Source organism: Musca autumnalis, unplaced genomic scaffold (assembly GCF_047663935.1).
Source record: "Musca autumnalis isolate F117 unplaced genomic scaffold, ASM4766393v1 scaffold_3, whole genome shotgun sequence".
NCBI classification, from domain to species: domain Eukaryota; kingdom Metazoa; phylum Arthropoda; class Insecta; order Diptera; family Muscidae; genus Musca; species Musca autumnalis.
The window spans coordinates 48,469,349-48,488,465 of NW_027411866.1; the positions used below are offsets into that span (position 1 = coordinate 48,469,349).

Consider the following 19,117-nt stretch of genomic DNA (forward strand, 5'->3'; position numbering starts at 1 on the left):
GCAACATTGGATTTGTTTTTACTTGGTCGTCGCCTTTGTTTGTATTACTGCCGTTTGATGTTAGATGGTTTGTTCGGGTTGTCAGCCTATAGCAAAAAGGGAGCCTTTTAGTGTCAAAGCCGACATTATTTTACTTGATGACATTCTTTTAATTTGATGCCGGATGAGACACGACAATATCAAAGAAAGAGTTAAACAAGGTAATGGAGTAAAAGAGTATTAATGGTAGAGAAGTCATTGAAAGGATGTTTTAGATACAAGAGCGAGAGAGGAGAGTTTGCCACGCTAAGGCGCATTGGTTGGTTCTCGTTGAAGCCATTTTAAACTTTTGGCCAAAAGAAGCAGTTTCGTCGGCTCGACTTGGCAGAACGTCTCCGTCTCTTCTTCATCTTCGCATAATCTGCAGTAGTCGGTAGTGTCGTCTCTATCCCATCTGCAGGTCAGAGATCTTATCCTGCAGTGTCCTGTGATTGTTCCAACCATTAATTTCAGATCGGATTTCTTCATGGAGAGAAGGGATATAGTTCTTCGCTGAGATAGGTTGGGCCAGATTGCCTTTGATACCTTGCGACCGGGTTCATTGTTCCAAATCTGACCAGCCTTGTCCCGGTAAACTTGTTCTAGCTGCCGCATGAAATGACACAAGGGTGGCTTGATAGAGTTGTCGATTTCAATTTCGGTTGACTCCGATCCGCTACGTGCCAGCTCATCCGCTATCTCATTGCCTTCGATATTGCAGTGACCCGGGACCCAGCATAAGGTAACGATTGATTTTAGGTCTTCCAAAATATCAAACTAATAACAAAACGAAACTTATAATAGTTTTTAATACGCAAGGTAAATACATTCGAATGATTCATATGTATATTGAGACTAAACCACTGTTTTTGTAAAATTTTTTATTATTTTCACACGAATTGTCAAATTTTGTAGATCGATTTACTTGCGTTGAGCTATGGATGCCTAAATTATTGCGAATATACACGAACGAACAAAAATTAGTTACAAAAACGGGGGGTTATTGGTACCACAGCTATTTCACTTGGTGACTATTAAATACCAAGTCCGCTCAATTAAAGGTGGCTGCATCGATAATTAATCGGGAGAAAAAGTACGGCATTCTCTTTCGCCTTTTTGATAGAAACTTGAAATCTGGCGGTACCGTTATATGGGGGCTATTCCAAAACGTGGTCCTATGTCTGCAATTTTTGGTGGAGAAGTCGTTTGACCACTAGGAACCGTAAATTCCAAATCATATCCAAATTCACAAATTATCTGAAATCGGGCGGTATCGTTATATGGGGGCTATTCCAAAACGTGGACCTATGTCCATAACTTGTGACGGAAACTTTTTCCGACCACTGGGAACCCTAAATGCCAAATTACATCCAATTTGGCAATTTGGGCCGCTAAAATCGATGAAAACCAAATACCTGAAAACGTGCGGTACCGTTATATGGATGCTATTCCAAAACGTCGACGACGTATGCCAGCAATTTTTTGTGCAGACATTTTTTGAACACTTCGAACTCTAAATGCTAAATTACATCTAATTTGTGCCGAAAACGTCAATAAAAACTTCAAAATATCAGAAATCGGTCGTCGTTAAATATGGGCTATTCGAAAACGTGTATATATGTGTGCAATTTTATATCTCGAAGTTGTTTTACCACTTACCGTTATATCGGGGCTATTCCAAAAAGTGAGCCGATATAGCCCATCTTCTAAGTTTCGAACAAAATAACGCTTCTGTGAAAATTGTAGCGTCCCATCTCAATTTTTTATTTATTTCAAACCGGTGACCAATCTATAAGGCCATTTATGTTACAAAAGCAAAGTTAGCTTAAACTACAACTTACTCTGAAATTAATCCTTTAAACTAAATAAATATATGATTAAAAAATAATTAAAAATTTCTAATTAAACGTTTTTTTAAGCATGAACTACTCCAAACAAACATAAAAGCATATCGTCTGCTCCGTCGGAAAAGGTCGTAAGTCCACTTTTTTCGGAAATCGCGTTTTTGTTACAGAATGATAGTACAAGCAGAGTACGTAAAAATACTTTAAATAAAATTTCCAATCGTTTCGTTTCGTATTTTCCATAGGAACAATACAAAACGAAACAAACCCTCGTTGGCCGAGCTCGCTGTTTAGTTTCGTTTTGTTTACATTCGCGAGTACGAACAAAACGAAAAGCGAAAAGTACTCAACTCCACAACAACAGATAGAAATCTAAATAGTACTTAACACATGTGAATAAATCAAAAACGTTTGGTGGTTGATAAAATTCACTGTGGTATGCTGATGCTAACTTATAGGGTTGTTAAGCAATCACATGTGTGTGTCTGAGTGTGTCATTAACCATAACGCACGGCAAACGTTTCCCAAAAATACTTGTCGTTTCGGTGGTGAATGAAACAACTTGGCAAAGCATAGCCGAAGTTACATTTCACCAATCGTACGGTTTCCATCTTTTTACGTTGAAAAGTTTGTGTTTTTGTTTTGGTTGTGAGAATGAAACGATTCAGAGAAGCTGAAAAGTTTGTGGCGTTGTGTGATTGGTACGGGAATCGTTTTGTTTCTTTCCGTTCATTGAGTACAAGTCAAAACACGTCGTATGATACAAAGAAACTGGTAGTATGTGGCGTTTTTCTATTTCTTTTGCCCTTGTCGGAAAAGGTCGTAAGTCCACAAAACGTACAAATTTGAGTACGAAAAGGTCGTAAGTCCACAGGAAAATGTATACTTTAAAAGAATACAACAGCTAATGTAGATCAGATATAATGTTTAATATCATCCATGGTTGGGGTACAATGTAAAGAACTAGCCTACACTTTTGGATGATAATCGGGTGATATTTGGCGGAGCCTGTGGACCAAACTTTTGAACAAAAATGTGATAATTTCTATATTGCAACGAAAATATACATTTGAAATCTATTTTCCCCTATAAGCGAACTGATTATGAAAGATCAACGTCTGGCCTTTTCAATGACACATATTGGGATGCTGTAAGTGTTCAAATACCTCATATATTGAAAAAATTAAAAAAAAAAATATGCAATATTCAAGTGACTATCAATAACATGTAAGAACGTCGTAAAATTCGGCCAGGCCGAACATGTTATACCCTCCACCAGAAAGTTTTATACCCCAAACGAAGAATAAATACCAAATTTTAGGCATTTCGGTGGAATATTGTGGCCACACCTTTAAAATACCGGAAATCGGCAGGTACCGTTCTATGGGGACTATATGAAGGCGTGGACTTATACAGGCAACATTCTAGAGTATAGAGTATAAAACCTTGAAAATACCGAACATCAGGAGGTACCGTTCTATGGGGGCTATATCAAAACGTGGACCGATATACACCCTTTTCAATACCAAACATCCTAGAAGTAATAGAAACTTCTATACCAAATCACGAAGATCTATCTTAAAAATTTCGAGCTTTATTTTAATTTCAAAAGACGGACAGACGCTCATGGTTATACTGACTTAGAATTTTACTCTGATCAGGAATATATAATTTATAGGGTCTCCGCTGAATATATCGATATGTTACAAACTGAATGACAAATTTAATTATACCCTCCATATTATGGTGGATGGTATACAAATCTTCAGAAATGTTGGTGCCGATATGCAATTTTAACATACCACCAAATAACTGATGACTTGAGGCATGCCGACTGTGTCCACCTTCTTAAAATGTATCTTATATACCTGATGAAACTATAGCTATCGATATGTTGCCTTCTAATCTAAACACTTGCTTTCCAATAAGACCAAAGCTTCGATATGCACAACATCTGGTATTTCCATAGATTTGTAACATATTTAAGAAAGTGGGAGTGGTCGGGTCTTATTGCTAAAATATGCACCCAGGATTGGGGAAACGGAATCGTTCGTAAGTTTTAACTAAGTTTTATTATATATAACCCTCTAATAATTATCTCTTCACCATGTTAAATTGCAAGCTTCTTCTTTGTCTTAAATTCATATCATTCTTAAAATCTCGCGCAGATCGGAATATTACTGCGATCTACAGGACAGCTACAAAGTCGAGTAAAAATTGTAGGTTTGGTCCATTTCACATCATACGATCATAACCAACATCTAATGGGGTTACTTCTGGTCGGAACCCGATCTCTCCACAAAATTTCGTGACGATCGGTCCAAAATTGAGGCCTGGAGTTTTATTACAATTGTTAATGGATGGACAGACACACATAGCTAGATCGCTTTATCTCGTCAAGATATGAAAAAATGGCAAGGGGGGGGGGGGTCTACGACGAATACTTCGCGATGTTACACGGATATTGGACAAAACAAACTTATAATACCCTTTCCACATTGTTTTGTAAAGTATAAATATTTTATTTTAAAAACTTCCGTAAATTGTAGGAAAAGGTCGTAAGTCCCTATAAAAATACAAAACTGTACAAGGAAAAGGTCGTAAGTCCAAAGACATCCAATTATCTCCCAAACGCGATGGAATTTTATCAAAGTACAGGTATTGAGGCGGAATAAATAAACGAAAAATACTGCCTTTACCACCATAATAAAATCTTTAATACAGAAAGCGCTGCAATGTTTTTTCTTCCTCCTGAAAAATTTATTGAGAGGGACTTACGACCTTTTCCGACGGAGCAGACGATATATTAATATTATATTAAATTTATTATCTTTTTTATATTTAAATGCAAAGAAGAAAATATAAACAATCTGAATGCTAGAGTGATTACCACAGTCGGAGGGTAGAGGGTATAAAAGCCTAAAACCTCACAAATTACCTTAACCATGAATAACTTTTTTCACAATGAAATCTATAGGGGCTTTTTGGACATTACTGCGGCTCCTTTAGAGCACGGTGATGAACAGTGTGGCAGTGGATTTAGCGGCAGATACTTTCATATTTCTTAGATGGAAGAACTGTCCTAAGTCGGCTAAGTAGACATTTTAACCTATTACATATGACATTGACGATAGGATTCGATGCCATGATCGTACCAACACTATGATTCTATGTCGTCTGGAGGTTGTGGAATTTACGAAAGGTAGAGGTTAAACATCACCGGAGTTATCACGCCGCCTTGAGGAACTCCCTTTTTCAATTTACGGTTATAGACGTTTTATTTTCAAATTCCACAAACTGGCGTCCACACATATAGGCTGACTTCCAAAATGTACCAGCACATTGCAATTTTTAGATTTCGTCAAAATATTTCAGTTGCGAACTAACTCGTTGTTCCTCGAAAATGCAACTGCGAATGCATCACATATAAAAATGAAGCATGTGTGATACATGCGTAACTGTGAACTTTTGAAAAACATACATAGCTTTGCAGCAGTTACGTTTGCAAAGCAACAAACGTGCTGGCAACTAACTAACACGGCAGGAGAGAAGTCTTTTCTATGTCCTCGAATGCTGTTGTGGTGATGTGCATCTTCCGAAATCCCTGCTGGTGTTCGGCTATTGGAAAACTGCTTATCATCTTGGGCAGGAGTGGTGCCTCTAGAATCTTTGCTACTGGCGACAAGAGGGAGATGTGTCTGTACTATTTAACTCTGCTGGTATCCTTGCCTGGCTTTCGTAGCGAAACAGCACTGCCAACTTTCCAGGCATCTGATACAATCCATTTGAGAATTAATATTAAGATTGCGTGTGAACCCAACGTTTTAGATGATTTCGCGATTCGGATGACGTTTACAACATCACTCGTCGTAAATTATGGTGGTAGCTCCACGGCTGTGAGGGCTCTTATACGCATAGCGCACTAATCTTGGCCTTCGGGTGATTTATAAACTTCCGGTTTTATAAGGAGACGATACAGTCAGTGCATTGTCTACAAACATCCCAGGCGGGACCAGGGAGACTTCTCCCATACCATTGAGTGCACCCTGATTCATATTAGCCCAATGATATGGGATCGCCGAGTCCGAACGGCGTGTTCTAAGACACCACTTGCAGAGAAGCTTTACTTGCTTTGCTTTTTACCCGCTGCCGCCGGATTAAAATGAATATTTACACATAAAAAAATAAAAAAACACATTGAGTTTTTTGTTATATGTATAAAAAAGCGCATATATTTAATATATAATTTGTTCTCATTGTTTTTTCATTTAAGTAACTATAAGAATTTTGAATTGTTTTTCTTAGATTTTTAATAATTATATATGTAAGAAAGAAATCTTAAATATGTCAATAATATATAAAGGTTATTTAGCAAGTATGTGTATTTTTTATGTATGTATATTAAAAGGATGATAGTTACTTACATACGACGAAGACATTGTATATATGTATGTTTGGTATGTATATAAGATATAAATATTACAGGTATATAAATTTAATAAACGAAAAATTAAGTGTAAAAAATTGTTGACAATGTCTAAAATATTAAGAAATGTTTTGTAAATAAAGAGATTTTCGAGGATAGACGCGACATACCTTACAATTATAAAAGCTTTTAGCAAATAAAACGAAAAGTAAAATATAAAATTATATGCCAAATTGAGTGGGGTTAGGTGAATTTAAATTTTGGTTTTTTATAATACATAAAAGTTGGGGGTTTGTTTATGATGCATTAGAATTGAAAATCAAGAATTTTGTGGAAAATTTTAAGTTGCTCTTGTGGCAAACACTGAAAATTTTGTTGGAAGATTATTCAGTTTCAGGAGAGAAAGAGACAATACACTTTCTACTTCTCCGACTAAGATGTTCTTTAATTCTTTGAAATGAGTTTTGAAAATTCATCTTGTATTTCGCATTGCATTCAAAAAAATTCTTATAAAATTATGCTACTGCTACTGAAAACTATTGAAATAATAATGGTAATACTTATATAATAAGGTAAAGCCCAAAGAATTACTTTTGTTGTCAATTCAAGACTTAATCTATTTGTAAAACACATAAAATTGTTTATATTTTCCTTTAATTTTTTATTACTTTGATTGTAGGTTGAGCATATTTTAATTTGTTTAACTTTGATAGGAATTAGGTTTAGGACGTTACAGAAGATATTGAGGTGAGAATGAGAAATGATTCAAAACAAATCATCATCATGTGTTTTCTCTACGTTTCAATAAGTGTTGTTGTGTGTTTTTTGTGTTTAGTCTAGTTTAACAATTGTTTAACAAACAAGAAGTTCGATTTGTTTTGTTTTGTAGGGTTAGGTGATTCTTTATATGCGTCACCTAGTTACGCCTAAAAATATGCACTATAAAATGTTTGTCATTTGTGTAGATGTGTATGAGAGTGTGGTATGTATTTGTTTGTCGGAAGGCCTGAACTGGAGTCGGTGTTTGTCAATAAAATGGAAAATCTGTAATAAAACACAACAGCTATGTAACTTTCAATTGAAATTGAGAACATTTTATACAGCAGAGAGTAAGGAAAACGAATCTCAAATTTACTCGACCTTAACACACTTAGCCTTAATCAGAATTTTTATACAATTTTTATATATAAACTCCTCACAGGTCTATTGTTGCTTGGATATAAATATAAAATCTTTGTCCGTTAAGGACAATTGCTATAAATTGCGAACATATTTGCCACTTGGTCTCTCTCACCATCTGCTGCATTTGTGTAACACCAATTCTTTTGGTATGCAACTCTCCCCGATTTCAATTGAAAGTTATGTAGTTTTACTAGTTTCACACTTTAAAGTGTTCAATGTATATTGTAGTTTTGATATTTGTTTTCAGTAATACTTATATAAATAATGTTTATTTTGTTTTAATAATAATTAGGGAGAGATTTGTAACGTTTTGGAATTTCAAATAATTTTTCTTATGTTTTGTGTAACATTCACACAAACCACATTTTAAAATTAGTACACAAAAAAATTGAGATATTCTACATACATAAATACATACACGTTAAAAAATAGAAGAAGAAAAAATCATTTGAAATTCGGCACCATTATTTTTTGTGTTAAATTATAAAAAATGTCTATGCCTAACAGATGAAATGTGTTTGTGTGTGAGTGGATCTGTTTGTCTATATTTCAGTGTATTTGTTTTTTTTTCTCCACTTGATTTAGTTAGTGGACTAATAATACTACCCAAAGACTTATTGTTGAGCTTGCATCTTGGCTTGCATTTGGGCCAACATTTCCTGCATACGCCTGAGTTCAGCTTCCTTTTCTTGTAGTATCCGGTCTTTATCAGTTAAAACAATTTGTGTGGGCACCATGGAATCACGTTCAGGTTTAATTATGCCATTTTCTTTGTTTTTAATGCCCTTGGCCAAACGATCGGAACGATAATTTTCATAGTGTACTTCCTGTGTAACCTCTTGAAGGTCTTGCATGTGGGTACTGCAAAATGAGATGTTAACAATGAAAAGCAATTTGTTAAATGTTCTGTGAATGTATAGCGAGTTTAAATATTGAATTTATTCGGAAAGCGTTCAATTATTATAAGTTAATTTGTAACAGTTTTTGCAAAATTTTACTGGATGTTCCCTTTTTACTCAAACAGTTGTAAAATTCAAAACTTGCTAAAGAAGGACAGACCAAACATTAACATAAAGAAAATAAAAGCTCTGCCTAAATTAATTAACCGACCTCATAATTAGTCGCGTTGCTGTATTTGCAAACACACAGCGATAGGTATGTTGCAGCTTGCAGCGCCAAAACATCGCCCAGTGTGTCTTTAATTTCGTCGTCCTGCTCTTCATCAACGCAGCATCTAACGCCACAAGTTCTTTTTCAACCGCCCGGAAATACAACATTCCTGGATAAGAGGAGATTGCCACTGCTCTGATAAATGACATCTGAGGAATGACGTATCCTGGCAACCCGTCATTTCACTTGGCGGAGACCACCTTCCTATCGTCGTCTCCGTAATTAGACCACCCGATTTCACAACCTCTGAACGCCGTGTTTTCCTGAGCCATGGAAAGAACCATGGCAAGGGTTCAGAGAATTTACCAATCGTCGCTTCAGAGAGCTGCCCATTTACTCAGATACTCGTGTAGCTGAGAGAACTTTCCGGGACATCACCACTACAGCAGCAGCTCGATATATACACGTGCAGGTCGAATACCCAAAATCAAACCAAATTTTCCAGCAGAGGCAACGGTATGAGCAAATGAACGTGATAAGCTTCGTCGTACGAACCCTGATGGCACAAGTGCTAGGGAACTTACTCTTGAAGTCAACAGGCTAATAGACGAGCATAAGCGAAAACTATCCAATACGCATCAGGCACGTCGGGAGAGATCTTCATGATCTGGAGAGAGGGTCGAGGTATAAGGGAAAATGTCTAGATCACGAGCCTGTAATGCAGGCTTGAATTGCATTCACACTGATGTAGTTGCGCAGGCAGTACAAAGATCCAGACTATGCAGCCGCCTCAATTAATATTGTCCAAATGGGCGACAAGATTGGCAACACTTTCCCTGCCTGTGGAATGAGGCCGCGCAACACGCTGCATTTGTTTATCTTCCAAAATAACTCCACTTACCTGGCTCCTGATTCCTTATTGACGAAGTCCAGTTTGCAGAAATTTAGAACCTGGACACAGAGTATAATTGTTCCACAAACATCCCATACGGGACAAGGGAGGCTTCTCTCATATCAATGAGTGCACCCCGATTCTTATTAGCTCAATGATAAGAGACCTACTGTTTATTGCCGAGTCCGAACGGCGTGTGCTAAGACACCACTTGTAGATAAGTTTTACATGGCTGAAATACTCAGGAAATGTTGTCAACATTACTGAGGGGTATTTTGCCACCGTTGAAATTTGTTATTTTGCCTGGCCGGGAAATCGAACCCACTACCTAAGTGTGCAAGGCGGGAGTGCATAACCAGCAAAATAAATTGGAAGTAGTGCAATTTGGACTAGTTCTGTCACGGCATGTTTTGATGCAGTTCAAACGGAGTCGTGAAAAAGGCACTCCAGTCCTCACATTTTAACTGAATTTGGATGCAATCCAAAGAATCACATCCACTTGTCACTTTCTAACAACATCCGGATGCAGTTCAGCGGAGTCGTGAAAGAGGCACTCCAATTCCTCACAATTTAACAGCATCCGGATGCAGTCCAAACGGAGTCGTGAAAAAGGCACTCCGTTCGCTACATTTTATTAGCAGTTGTTAGAGATCCCTACATGCACATAAATCAGTTGTACATCTCTACAGGCAGCGGTATACATTTTACAAAAAGAGATAAGCGTGTTAACATTTCCAAACATTTGTTAATACAAACTAAATAATATTTAATTTGTGAACATTTTCCGGTAACTCACGAGAAGAAAATTTCCGAATGGAGTGCTGTTGGAGTACATGTCGGAAAACTTAACTGGTGATGGTAAGACAAACCATTTTGCAGATGAAACAAAAACAGTTCAGCTTGGATTAAATGGAGAGCGGAGGAAACATGCACGTTTGCGATTGAATTCAATGGAGAATTTTCATAATTTGTGTTAATGTAATAAAGTTCTTAATATTTTTTGTTTTACACAAATAATAAATGCATTTTTTTCTGGGATATTTTGTAATGGCTTGCACAATTTCCGCAGAATGCCTGTATCAATCAAAACACGTGCTTTGGGCTGCCTCCCATTCTACCCCAAAGGGTTAGTTAAAATGCTATGCCAAAGAGTCAGTTAAAATGCAGTGCCAAAGGGTCAGTTAAAATGCAGTGCCTCTTTCAATAGTCACGCTCATGTGAAAATCATGAGTGAAAATGCATAATTTGATGCACTTCCAGATCACTTGTACATATCGTTTAACTGCCTCTTTGGAGGCAAACTTTTTGCTGGGTACCATTGCACCACGGTGGCACCCTGGACACAGAGGAACCCCAAAATTGAGTAAAGTAGTATATGAACGAACATATTTGCGTTATTACAACAACAACAACTGAACGCCCCATTGTATAACAGGAGGACATCAAGCTTTCTACTTTTGTCAGCACCCACTTGAGTTGTTGTTGTTCTTGTAGCACCATATGATGCCAGTTTGGCAGCCGCTGGCCGAAACACATTTGGTTTCGGACAAATCCCGCACGAAGGAAGCCGCTGCCGTCGTATTGCACCCACTTGGGCCCTTAGCCCAGCGGAATAGGCTGTTTGTTGCTCTTTGATATTTTAGAGACTCTTAACAGAACTGGCATGCGCATGACTAATGCAACATGCGCAGCTACCAATTTATTCGTCCACGCTATAATCTTCTGCTCACTAACTAGGATGGAATGTCAAAGTTTGTGATGAGAATTGAAATGTCCAGACGGCTATTACCTTCCAACCCCTAAACGGATGCCGAAAATATATTGTAGGACACAGCCATTGATCGGCGATATGACCATCTGCAGTTCCACCACAACATCATTACACGCCATATACACACATATCAGTAGAAGGCTAAACCAGAACATGGCGTGTGACCGAACAAATATGGTGGCTCTTGACCTATCGAAGGCCCATGCGTTTTTAAAACGTTGCATAATCGGCCATGTAAACCTGTGCGCCAGTCGCCACAAACTATTTTAGGCGAGACAGTAGTAATAACAGGAGGAAGGTTCAATGACCACGATTATACAACAAACTATTAGTACTTTGATCAAGAAGTTTGCATCAAAACCCAATACCATAAGATATATAATTATACTATCATTGTATCCCCCGACAGTGGATGGAATATGCTTTAGTCCATCAACAACCAAACTTTACTTTTAATATTATAGATATCTACAAAGTTCGTGTTTTCAGTGATCCGTTGTGAAATTCGATACTTTAATATGACGTGGCTGTCAAATCAAATTATTACCTCAAGTCTTTACTTACATTAACATAGTTCTCAGCTTAATAAAATCACAATGTTCTGGATTTTCCACTTCAACAACACCCCATGGATATAAACGTCCTCTGACTTTTTTGCCCTTAACTTCGAGTAGAGTATTGGCACCACAAACGGCAAATGGCACTGCGGCTTTTAATTGTTTCACCTGTTCCTTGTAGTCTTCATCCTCGTCTGAATCACAATCGGGCAGAGGATAGATTTTGATGCCATGGTCTTCAATTTCTTGCATAATGCGACATTTTAAACGCAGAATTTCCTTTTTTGTGAGGCAGTCGGCTTTGGCAATCACAGGCACAATATTGACTTTGGAATGTAGTTTTTTCATGAATTCAACATCAAGAGGTTTAAGACTGAAATGCAAAAGACAAAACAAGTTAATTGTTGTGGGACCAAATGCGCTACAAATACGATTTTCCTTACCCATGACCAAAAGGTGATATAAAATAAAAACAACAATGTATGCGATTATCGACAATATTGCGACGATTTAAACCACTTTCATCACGCAGGAAACGTTCATACTGTTCATCAATATACTCCAATATGGCACTAAAACTATCCGAATTATCGATGGCATCACCGAAACCGGGTGTGTCCACAACCGTTAAACGCAATTTAACACCACGCTCCTCAATCTCCACTGTTGAGGCTTCCAATTTGACTGTTTGTTTTTGCTTCTCCACGGCATCGGGTATTATGCGTTCCGGATATAAATCTGTGAGAAACAAACTGTTGACCAGTGTTGATTTACCCAAACCAGATTCGCCCACAACCATAAGAGTGAATTCAAAACCTTTTTTCACTGATTTGCGGTGCACCTGATTGGGTAGATTGGCAAAACCCACATAGCCGGGAGTTTCAATGCTGGAAAACTGCAAAGAAAGAGAGAAATGAGGATACAAATATAAGAATTTAATGCATTTCAAAGAGGAATATGGAAGAGGTAAATAAAATAAAACAAGTGAAACAAATAAATGTGTTTGTTTTGCACCTTCATGGCACAACGCGAATTCGAATAGCAACAATATCAATTTCTATTACTCCTCATACGATAACTTGAGCAGGTGATGATGATGGTGACACACCCGTTGTTTGTTGTTGTTTGACTGCAGCCCCTTAGACGATTGCTGTTCGAATGACAATGCAAAAGAAACGTGATGCCACTTCAAATGTAAATCAGTCGCAGAGTTGTTTACTTGTGGCGGGTACGAGTCGAGCAGAGTGGAATGTTAGTTTGTCAATAAGAATGTAAAAATATATGTATCAACGTTCCCCACATGTGGCGGCTTTGTGGCCACACTGTGTGTGCAGTAATGCATTTGCTGTGGGTATTGCAAGTTTACTCCCATGAGTTCTGCCGTAAAGAAGAACGTTAAAGCAATACTCAAGTGTAAATGACGTTTCACTGACAAAAATGTGTAATGATTGTAATGATTTTTTTCCTCATTCCCTCATGCTGTGTCTTCTTGTTATCTTTAGTGAATGGCTTGCTGAGGCGGCAAATGCCTATGCGTACGTGCGCTTTTCAATTTAGGCTCTGTATGGAAATCGAAACAAGAGCAAGAAAGAAGAATATCATCTCATCGCATCAATATGTAGACGACGGGAAATAGTTGTATGACCATAATTGGGGGTATTGTTTTAAATAAGAATGACCGAGAAGAAGAAAAAAGAAACACAAAAATATTAAGACAGTGTCACAGTCGATGATGCAAACCAAAATTCGAATGAAACATATTCAGTAAAATTGATTGATTTTAATAAAATATAAGGGTAATAAAACAGAAGTTTTCTTGAAATGGAGGGTAGCTATTCTTGTACGCAAATATGTTATGGTTCTGATTCCTCTGTGTCTAGACTCGAGAAGAGTGTGGTTAGTTGGGCGGCTTAACAAGTGCAGTGTGTCCTGCGGTCCCAATCCACATGTGGGATATGTGTTGGATATAGTGTCATGGTCTCCAAGTGCGGCAATCACGCCATACCTATGCACTGCCTGCTCAACGGCAACCGTGTAAATGTTATTCAGACCCTCATAGGTTCGTTGATCTAGAGGTTCTTGTTTATAACATTGGACATCTCCGATCCTTGCTGACGTGCCTGCGTTGGGAAGCCTGTCCAGTTGATCGTGACAGGGATGCTTACTGCGATAACACCCAAGCAGGTACTGCATCGACAACATCCTGTGGTGCTGATGCACCCAGCAGCGAACGGGGTTCTTTCGTACCGGACTGACCCAATATGTTCAGGGCGAGCCTTATTTCAGTCCTCTAAGTGGTGAACAGAGTGTCAGCCGTCGAAGTGGTGAACAGCCGTCTATGTGGTGAACAGAGTGGCAATGATTTTTTTTCATATTCCTCAGATATAAGAACAGCACTATGTCAGCTATGTAGACATTTACCCTATCACATACAGTCGACGTCTACCGTTCTTCGGTGAATCGTTCTTATGCTAATTTTTAAAACTAAGCGGTTTTGTATTTGACCAGAGGATGCTGTAGCATCATTTTTGGATGAATATGAACAATATCGGCTAATGTTTTGGTATAGCCCTCTTATAGCGGTACCTTCCGTTCTTAGGTATTTTGGATATTTAAGCCACATTTTCCAACTAAATTTGCTGTAATTTGGTACATAGGGTTCCTAGTGGTTACAAAACATACCCACCAAAAATCGTGAACCTGGGTCCACGTTTGGGTATAGCTCCCATATAACGGTAACTTCCGATTTTTAGTATTTTGAGGATTTAAGCTAAATTTTCCGAAAATCAATTATTTTGCCTTCAGTAATTAATAATTTAGTATCCTCTATGCCTAAAAGATGTGATTGTGTCATCCAGAATAGAGGATACGCAACGAAATATTGATTTCAATAGTTTTTGTTGTACCTCAAATTGGGGGGTGCTTTAGTTTTGTCCGCTTATATTTGCGATATATTTTTTTTAATTTTAACTTTTGTTTATTAAATTCTGAATTCCTTATTTTTGTTTTTCCAATAATCTATATATATAAAAGAGTAAAGTGATGATGTGATCTACAACGCCCAGACGAAACGGCTGAAGCTAGAATCCCCAAATTTTGTGTGAGGATTAGTCTTGGGGCAAAGGTGCTCGATAAGGCTGGGTTTTTGGAAATTCGTCCTACAAGGGTGCGAAAAGCACTAAAATGTACTAAAAATGGTCAAATTTGTGTGGGGGCCGACTAGGAATCAACGCCCAGACGAAACGGCTGAAGCTAGAATTCCCAAATTTTGGGTGAGGATTAGTCTTGGGGCGAAGGTGCTCGATAAGGCTGGGTTTTTGGAAATTCGTCCTACAAGGGTGCTAAAAGCACTAAAATGTACTAAAAATGGTCAAATTTGTGTGGGGGGCCGACTAAGAATCAACCCCCAGGCGAAACGGCTGAAGCTAGAATTCCCAAATTTTGGGTGAGGATTAGTCTTGGGGCGAAGGTGCTCGATAAGGCTGGGTTTTTGGAAATTCGTCCTACAAGGGTGCGAAAAGCACTAAAATGTACTAAAAATGGTCAAATTTGTGTGGGGGCCTACTAAGAATCAACGCCCAGACGAAACGGCTGAAGCTAGAATTCCCAAATTTTGGGTGAGGATTAGTCTTGGGGCGAAGGTGCTCGAAAAGGCTGGGTTTTTGGAAATTCGTCCTACAATGGTGCGAAAAGCACTAAAATGTACTAAAAATGGTCAAATTTGTGTGGGGGCCGACTGTGTGAGTGTTAGTCTTGGGGCGAAGGTGCTCGATAAGGCTGGGTTTTTGGAAAGTTGTCCTACAAGGGTGCGAAAAGCACTAAAATTTACTAAAAATGGTAACATTTGTGTGGCTGATTGATTAATAATCAACGCTCAGACGAAACGGCTGAAGCTAGAATCTTGAAAATTTGGGTGAGGGTTAGACCTGTGGCGAAGGTGCCCGATAAGGCTGGGTTTTTGGAAATTTGTCCTAGAAGGGTGCGAAAAGTACTAAAATGTACTAACAATGGTATGGCTGACTGATTAATAATCAACGCTCAGACGAAACGGCTGAAGCTAGAATCTTGAAATTTTGTCTGAGGGTTAATCTTGGGGCGAAGGTGCTCGATAAGGCTGGGTTTTTGGAAATTCGTCCTAGAAGGATGCGAAAAGCACTAAAATGTACTAAAAATTGTCTCAATTGTGTGGCTGACCGCCTTATAATCAATGCCCAGACGAAACGGATGAAGCTAGAAGCTTGAAATTTTGAGTGTAGGTTGGTGTTGGTATGTAGGCGTGAGATAAGGCTCGGTTTTTGGAAAGTCGAACTGGAAGGGTACGAAAAGTACCAAATGGTACTAAATATGGTACCCTTTGTATTAGGCAAACGGGAAAAGCTAGAATTCTGAAATTTGGGATGAGGGTCACTGGTGGAGAGTTAGAAAGATGTATCAAAGGGTTTTTAGAATTTCGACCTAGAAGTGTACGAAAAGTACTAAAAGTTATAAAATGTAGTACCAGTTGTATATTTTGAACGGCTATAGCTAGAATCTTGAAATTTGGTATGGAAATAAAGGATGGCAGGTGGTGTTTATGAAAGGAAATTCGTTCTCATGTGTACGAAAAGTACTAAAGTGTACTAAATTTAGTACAATTTGGATTGAGTGAACGGATAAAGCTGGAAACTTGAATTTTAAAATTAAGACTAGTATTGAAGAGTAGGATTGAGATATGAGGGTTATTTTGGAAATTCGTACTTATGTGTACGAAAAGTACTAAATTTGGTACAATTTGGATTTGGGTGAATGGATAGAGGTGGAATCCTGAAATTTTGAATTACTATTATTGTTAGAGTTAGGATTGAGTTTTGAAAATTTGTACTTATTCGCACGAAAAGTACTAAACGGTCGTGAATTTGGTACAATTTGGATTTGGGTGAATGGATATAGGTGGAATCCTGTAATTTGGAATCAAGATTGCTGTTGGACTGTAGTATTGAGTTAATCTTGGAAATTCGTACCTATGGGTACGGAAAATACTAAATTTGGTACAATGGTACTAAATTTGGTACAATTTAAATTTAGGTAAACGGACAGAGCTGGAATCTTGATATATTGAATTAAGATTTCTATTGGGCTGTAGGATTGGACAAGTTGTACTAAATTTGGCACAATTTGGATTTGGGTGAACAGATAGAATCCTGAAATTTATAATTAAAGTTACTTATGGGGTGTAAGATTGAGGTAGTTTTGGAAATTCGTACTTATGGGTACGGAAAGTACTAAATGGTACTAACTTTGGTATACTTTAAATTTTGGGTGAACGAATAGAGCTGGAATCCTGAAATTTGGAATTATGATTACTTATGGAGTGTAGGATTGAGGTGGTTTCGGATGTTCGTACTTATGGGTACGGAAAGTACTAAATGGTACTAAGTTTTGTACATTTCGGATTTGGGTAAACAGATAGAGCTAGAATCCTGAAATTTATAATTAAGATTACTTATGGAGTGTAGGATTGAGGTGGTTTTGGAAATTCGTTCTTATGGGTATGGAATGTACTAAATGACACTTAATTTAGTATAATCTATATTTGGGTGAACGGATAGAGTAGGAATCCAGGAATTTCGAGTTAAGGTTATTGTTGGAGTGTAGGGTTAAGGAAGTTTTGGAAATTCGTACTTATGGGCACGGAATGTACTAAGTGGTACTAAATTGGTACAATTTATATTTGCTGGAATCCTGAATTTTAGATTACTGTTGGAGTGTAGGACTGAGATAGTTTTGGAAGTTCGTACTTATGGTTACGAAAAGTACTTAATGGTACTTAATTTCGTACAATTTACTTTTAGTTGGACGGATAGGGTAGTATCCTGAAATTTGGAATTACTGTTGGAGATAGTTATTGAAATTCGTACTTTCATACGAAAAGTATTAATGGTATTATGAATAGAGATGGAATTCGGAAATTTGGTATTATAGACCCTCTTGATGTGTAGGGTTGATATATGGATGTGGTTGTGGATATACTTACAAAATTACAAAAGTGGCACAGAATTTGGTTCAAACTGTTATTGTGTAAATTATTAGAGTTGAAATTGTGAAATTCGATATTATGTGTACGTACTTATGTATACGAAAAATACTAAATTGCGGTTGGGATTATGTTTTGGATAAAAGGTAGTAGTTTTTTAATTTATACATATTATAGGTACTGAATTTGGTACCAGTTTGGCGTTGAAGGGATAAAGTGGAATTTCGAATTGTTGTTGAAGGATGGTGTTGGTGTTTAGATAAGATTTTTTTTTAAATGCATACAAATTCTGAAATTAGGCTTAGGGCTGGCTGACTTATTGAGAAATACACAATGGTATTAAATTTGACGTTGGTGTAGCAATGAAGCTGGAATAATATAATTAGTGTGTGAAAAGTACAAAATTGCAATCAATTTGGTATTGGGCTAAGGAAAAGGTTATTGTCTATTTGACAGGTTCATTTTTAGAAGTGGTCGTACCATAAATGTACTAGGAGTGTTAAGTAATACTAAATATTGAAGCACTGGTATTGGGTGAATCGATAATTGAAATTTGTTGTGAGGATCACTGTTGAGATTGGATCAGAATGTTTATTAAAATCCACCTTTAAATGTATTAAAGGTTTCCACATGTAATACTATTGACATTGGGTGAACAAGTAGAGCTAAAACTGTAACAAGCTAATGAGCTAAGGTTCTGGATTCTAAAAATTGTACTGAATAATGTTCTTTTGTTTCTATGTTAACACGAATTCGGTTTCTAAATAATGTAATAATTGTTTCACAAACATCCCAAGGGAGACTTCTCTCATATCAATGAGTGCACCCCGATTCATATTAGATCAATGATATGGGACGTACTGATTATCGCCGAGTCCGAACGGCGTGCCTTACGACACCATTTGTAGAGAAGTTTTACATGACTGAAATACTCAGTAAATGTCACCAACATTACTGAGGGGTATTTTGCAACCGTCGAAAATTTGATGTTGCCTGACCGGGGAATCGATCGGTTTTCTACATTTTGATATCACAAATTCTAAAATTCGGACTGATATTTAAAATGGAGGTCGCTGTTGAAGTGTAGAGGTCTGTTTTTTTTTTTTGAGATTCGAACAAATCATGCACTAACAGTACTTGAAAGAAATTAAATATCAATTTAAATAGCTATAGGTACATAAAAATGTTCAGTGTTCACCATATTAAATGTTTATTTGAATATTATTTATTTTCCGCATACGAAGTAGCGGGCATTTTGCTAGTAAAGATATAAATAAATAAAAAAAATGTACTAAATGTAGTTT

At 37.4% G+C, this 19,117-nt stretch overlaps 1 protein-coding gene across 2 annotated transcripts in view; it reads right to left on the minus strand.

Annotated features, from left to right (window-relative positions):
- Positions 1-6,973: 6,973 nt before the first annotated feature.
- Septin1 (Septin 1) overlaps positions 6,974-19,117 on the minus strand; it is a 34,620-nt gene continuing 22,476 nt past the window's right edge. Inside the window, exons 1-4 of one of the 2 annotated variants that reach the window (XM_073975010.1) lie at positions 12,815-12,985; positions 12,244-12,695; positions 11,808-12,173; positions 6,974-8,331 (exon numbers count right to left, since the gene is read on the minus strand). In XM_073975010.1, coding sequence (XP_073831111.1) covers positions 8,085-8,331; positions 11,808-12,173; positions 12,244-12,695; positions 12,815-12,820 — 1,071 coding nt within the window. In that variant the 5' untranslated portion in view covers positions 12,821-12,985 and the 3' untranslated portion in view covers positions 6,974-8,084. Of the gene's footprint in view, positions 8,332-11,807; positions 12,174-12,243; positions 12,696-12,814; positions 12,986-19,117 lie in introns of those variants that run through there. The other variant, XM_073975009.1, reaches the window with a different exon arrangement.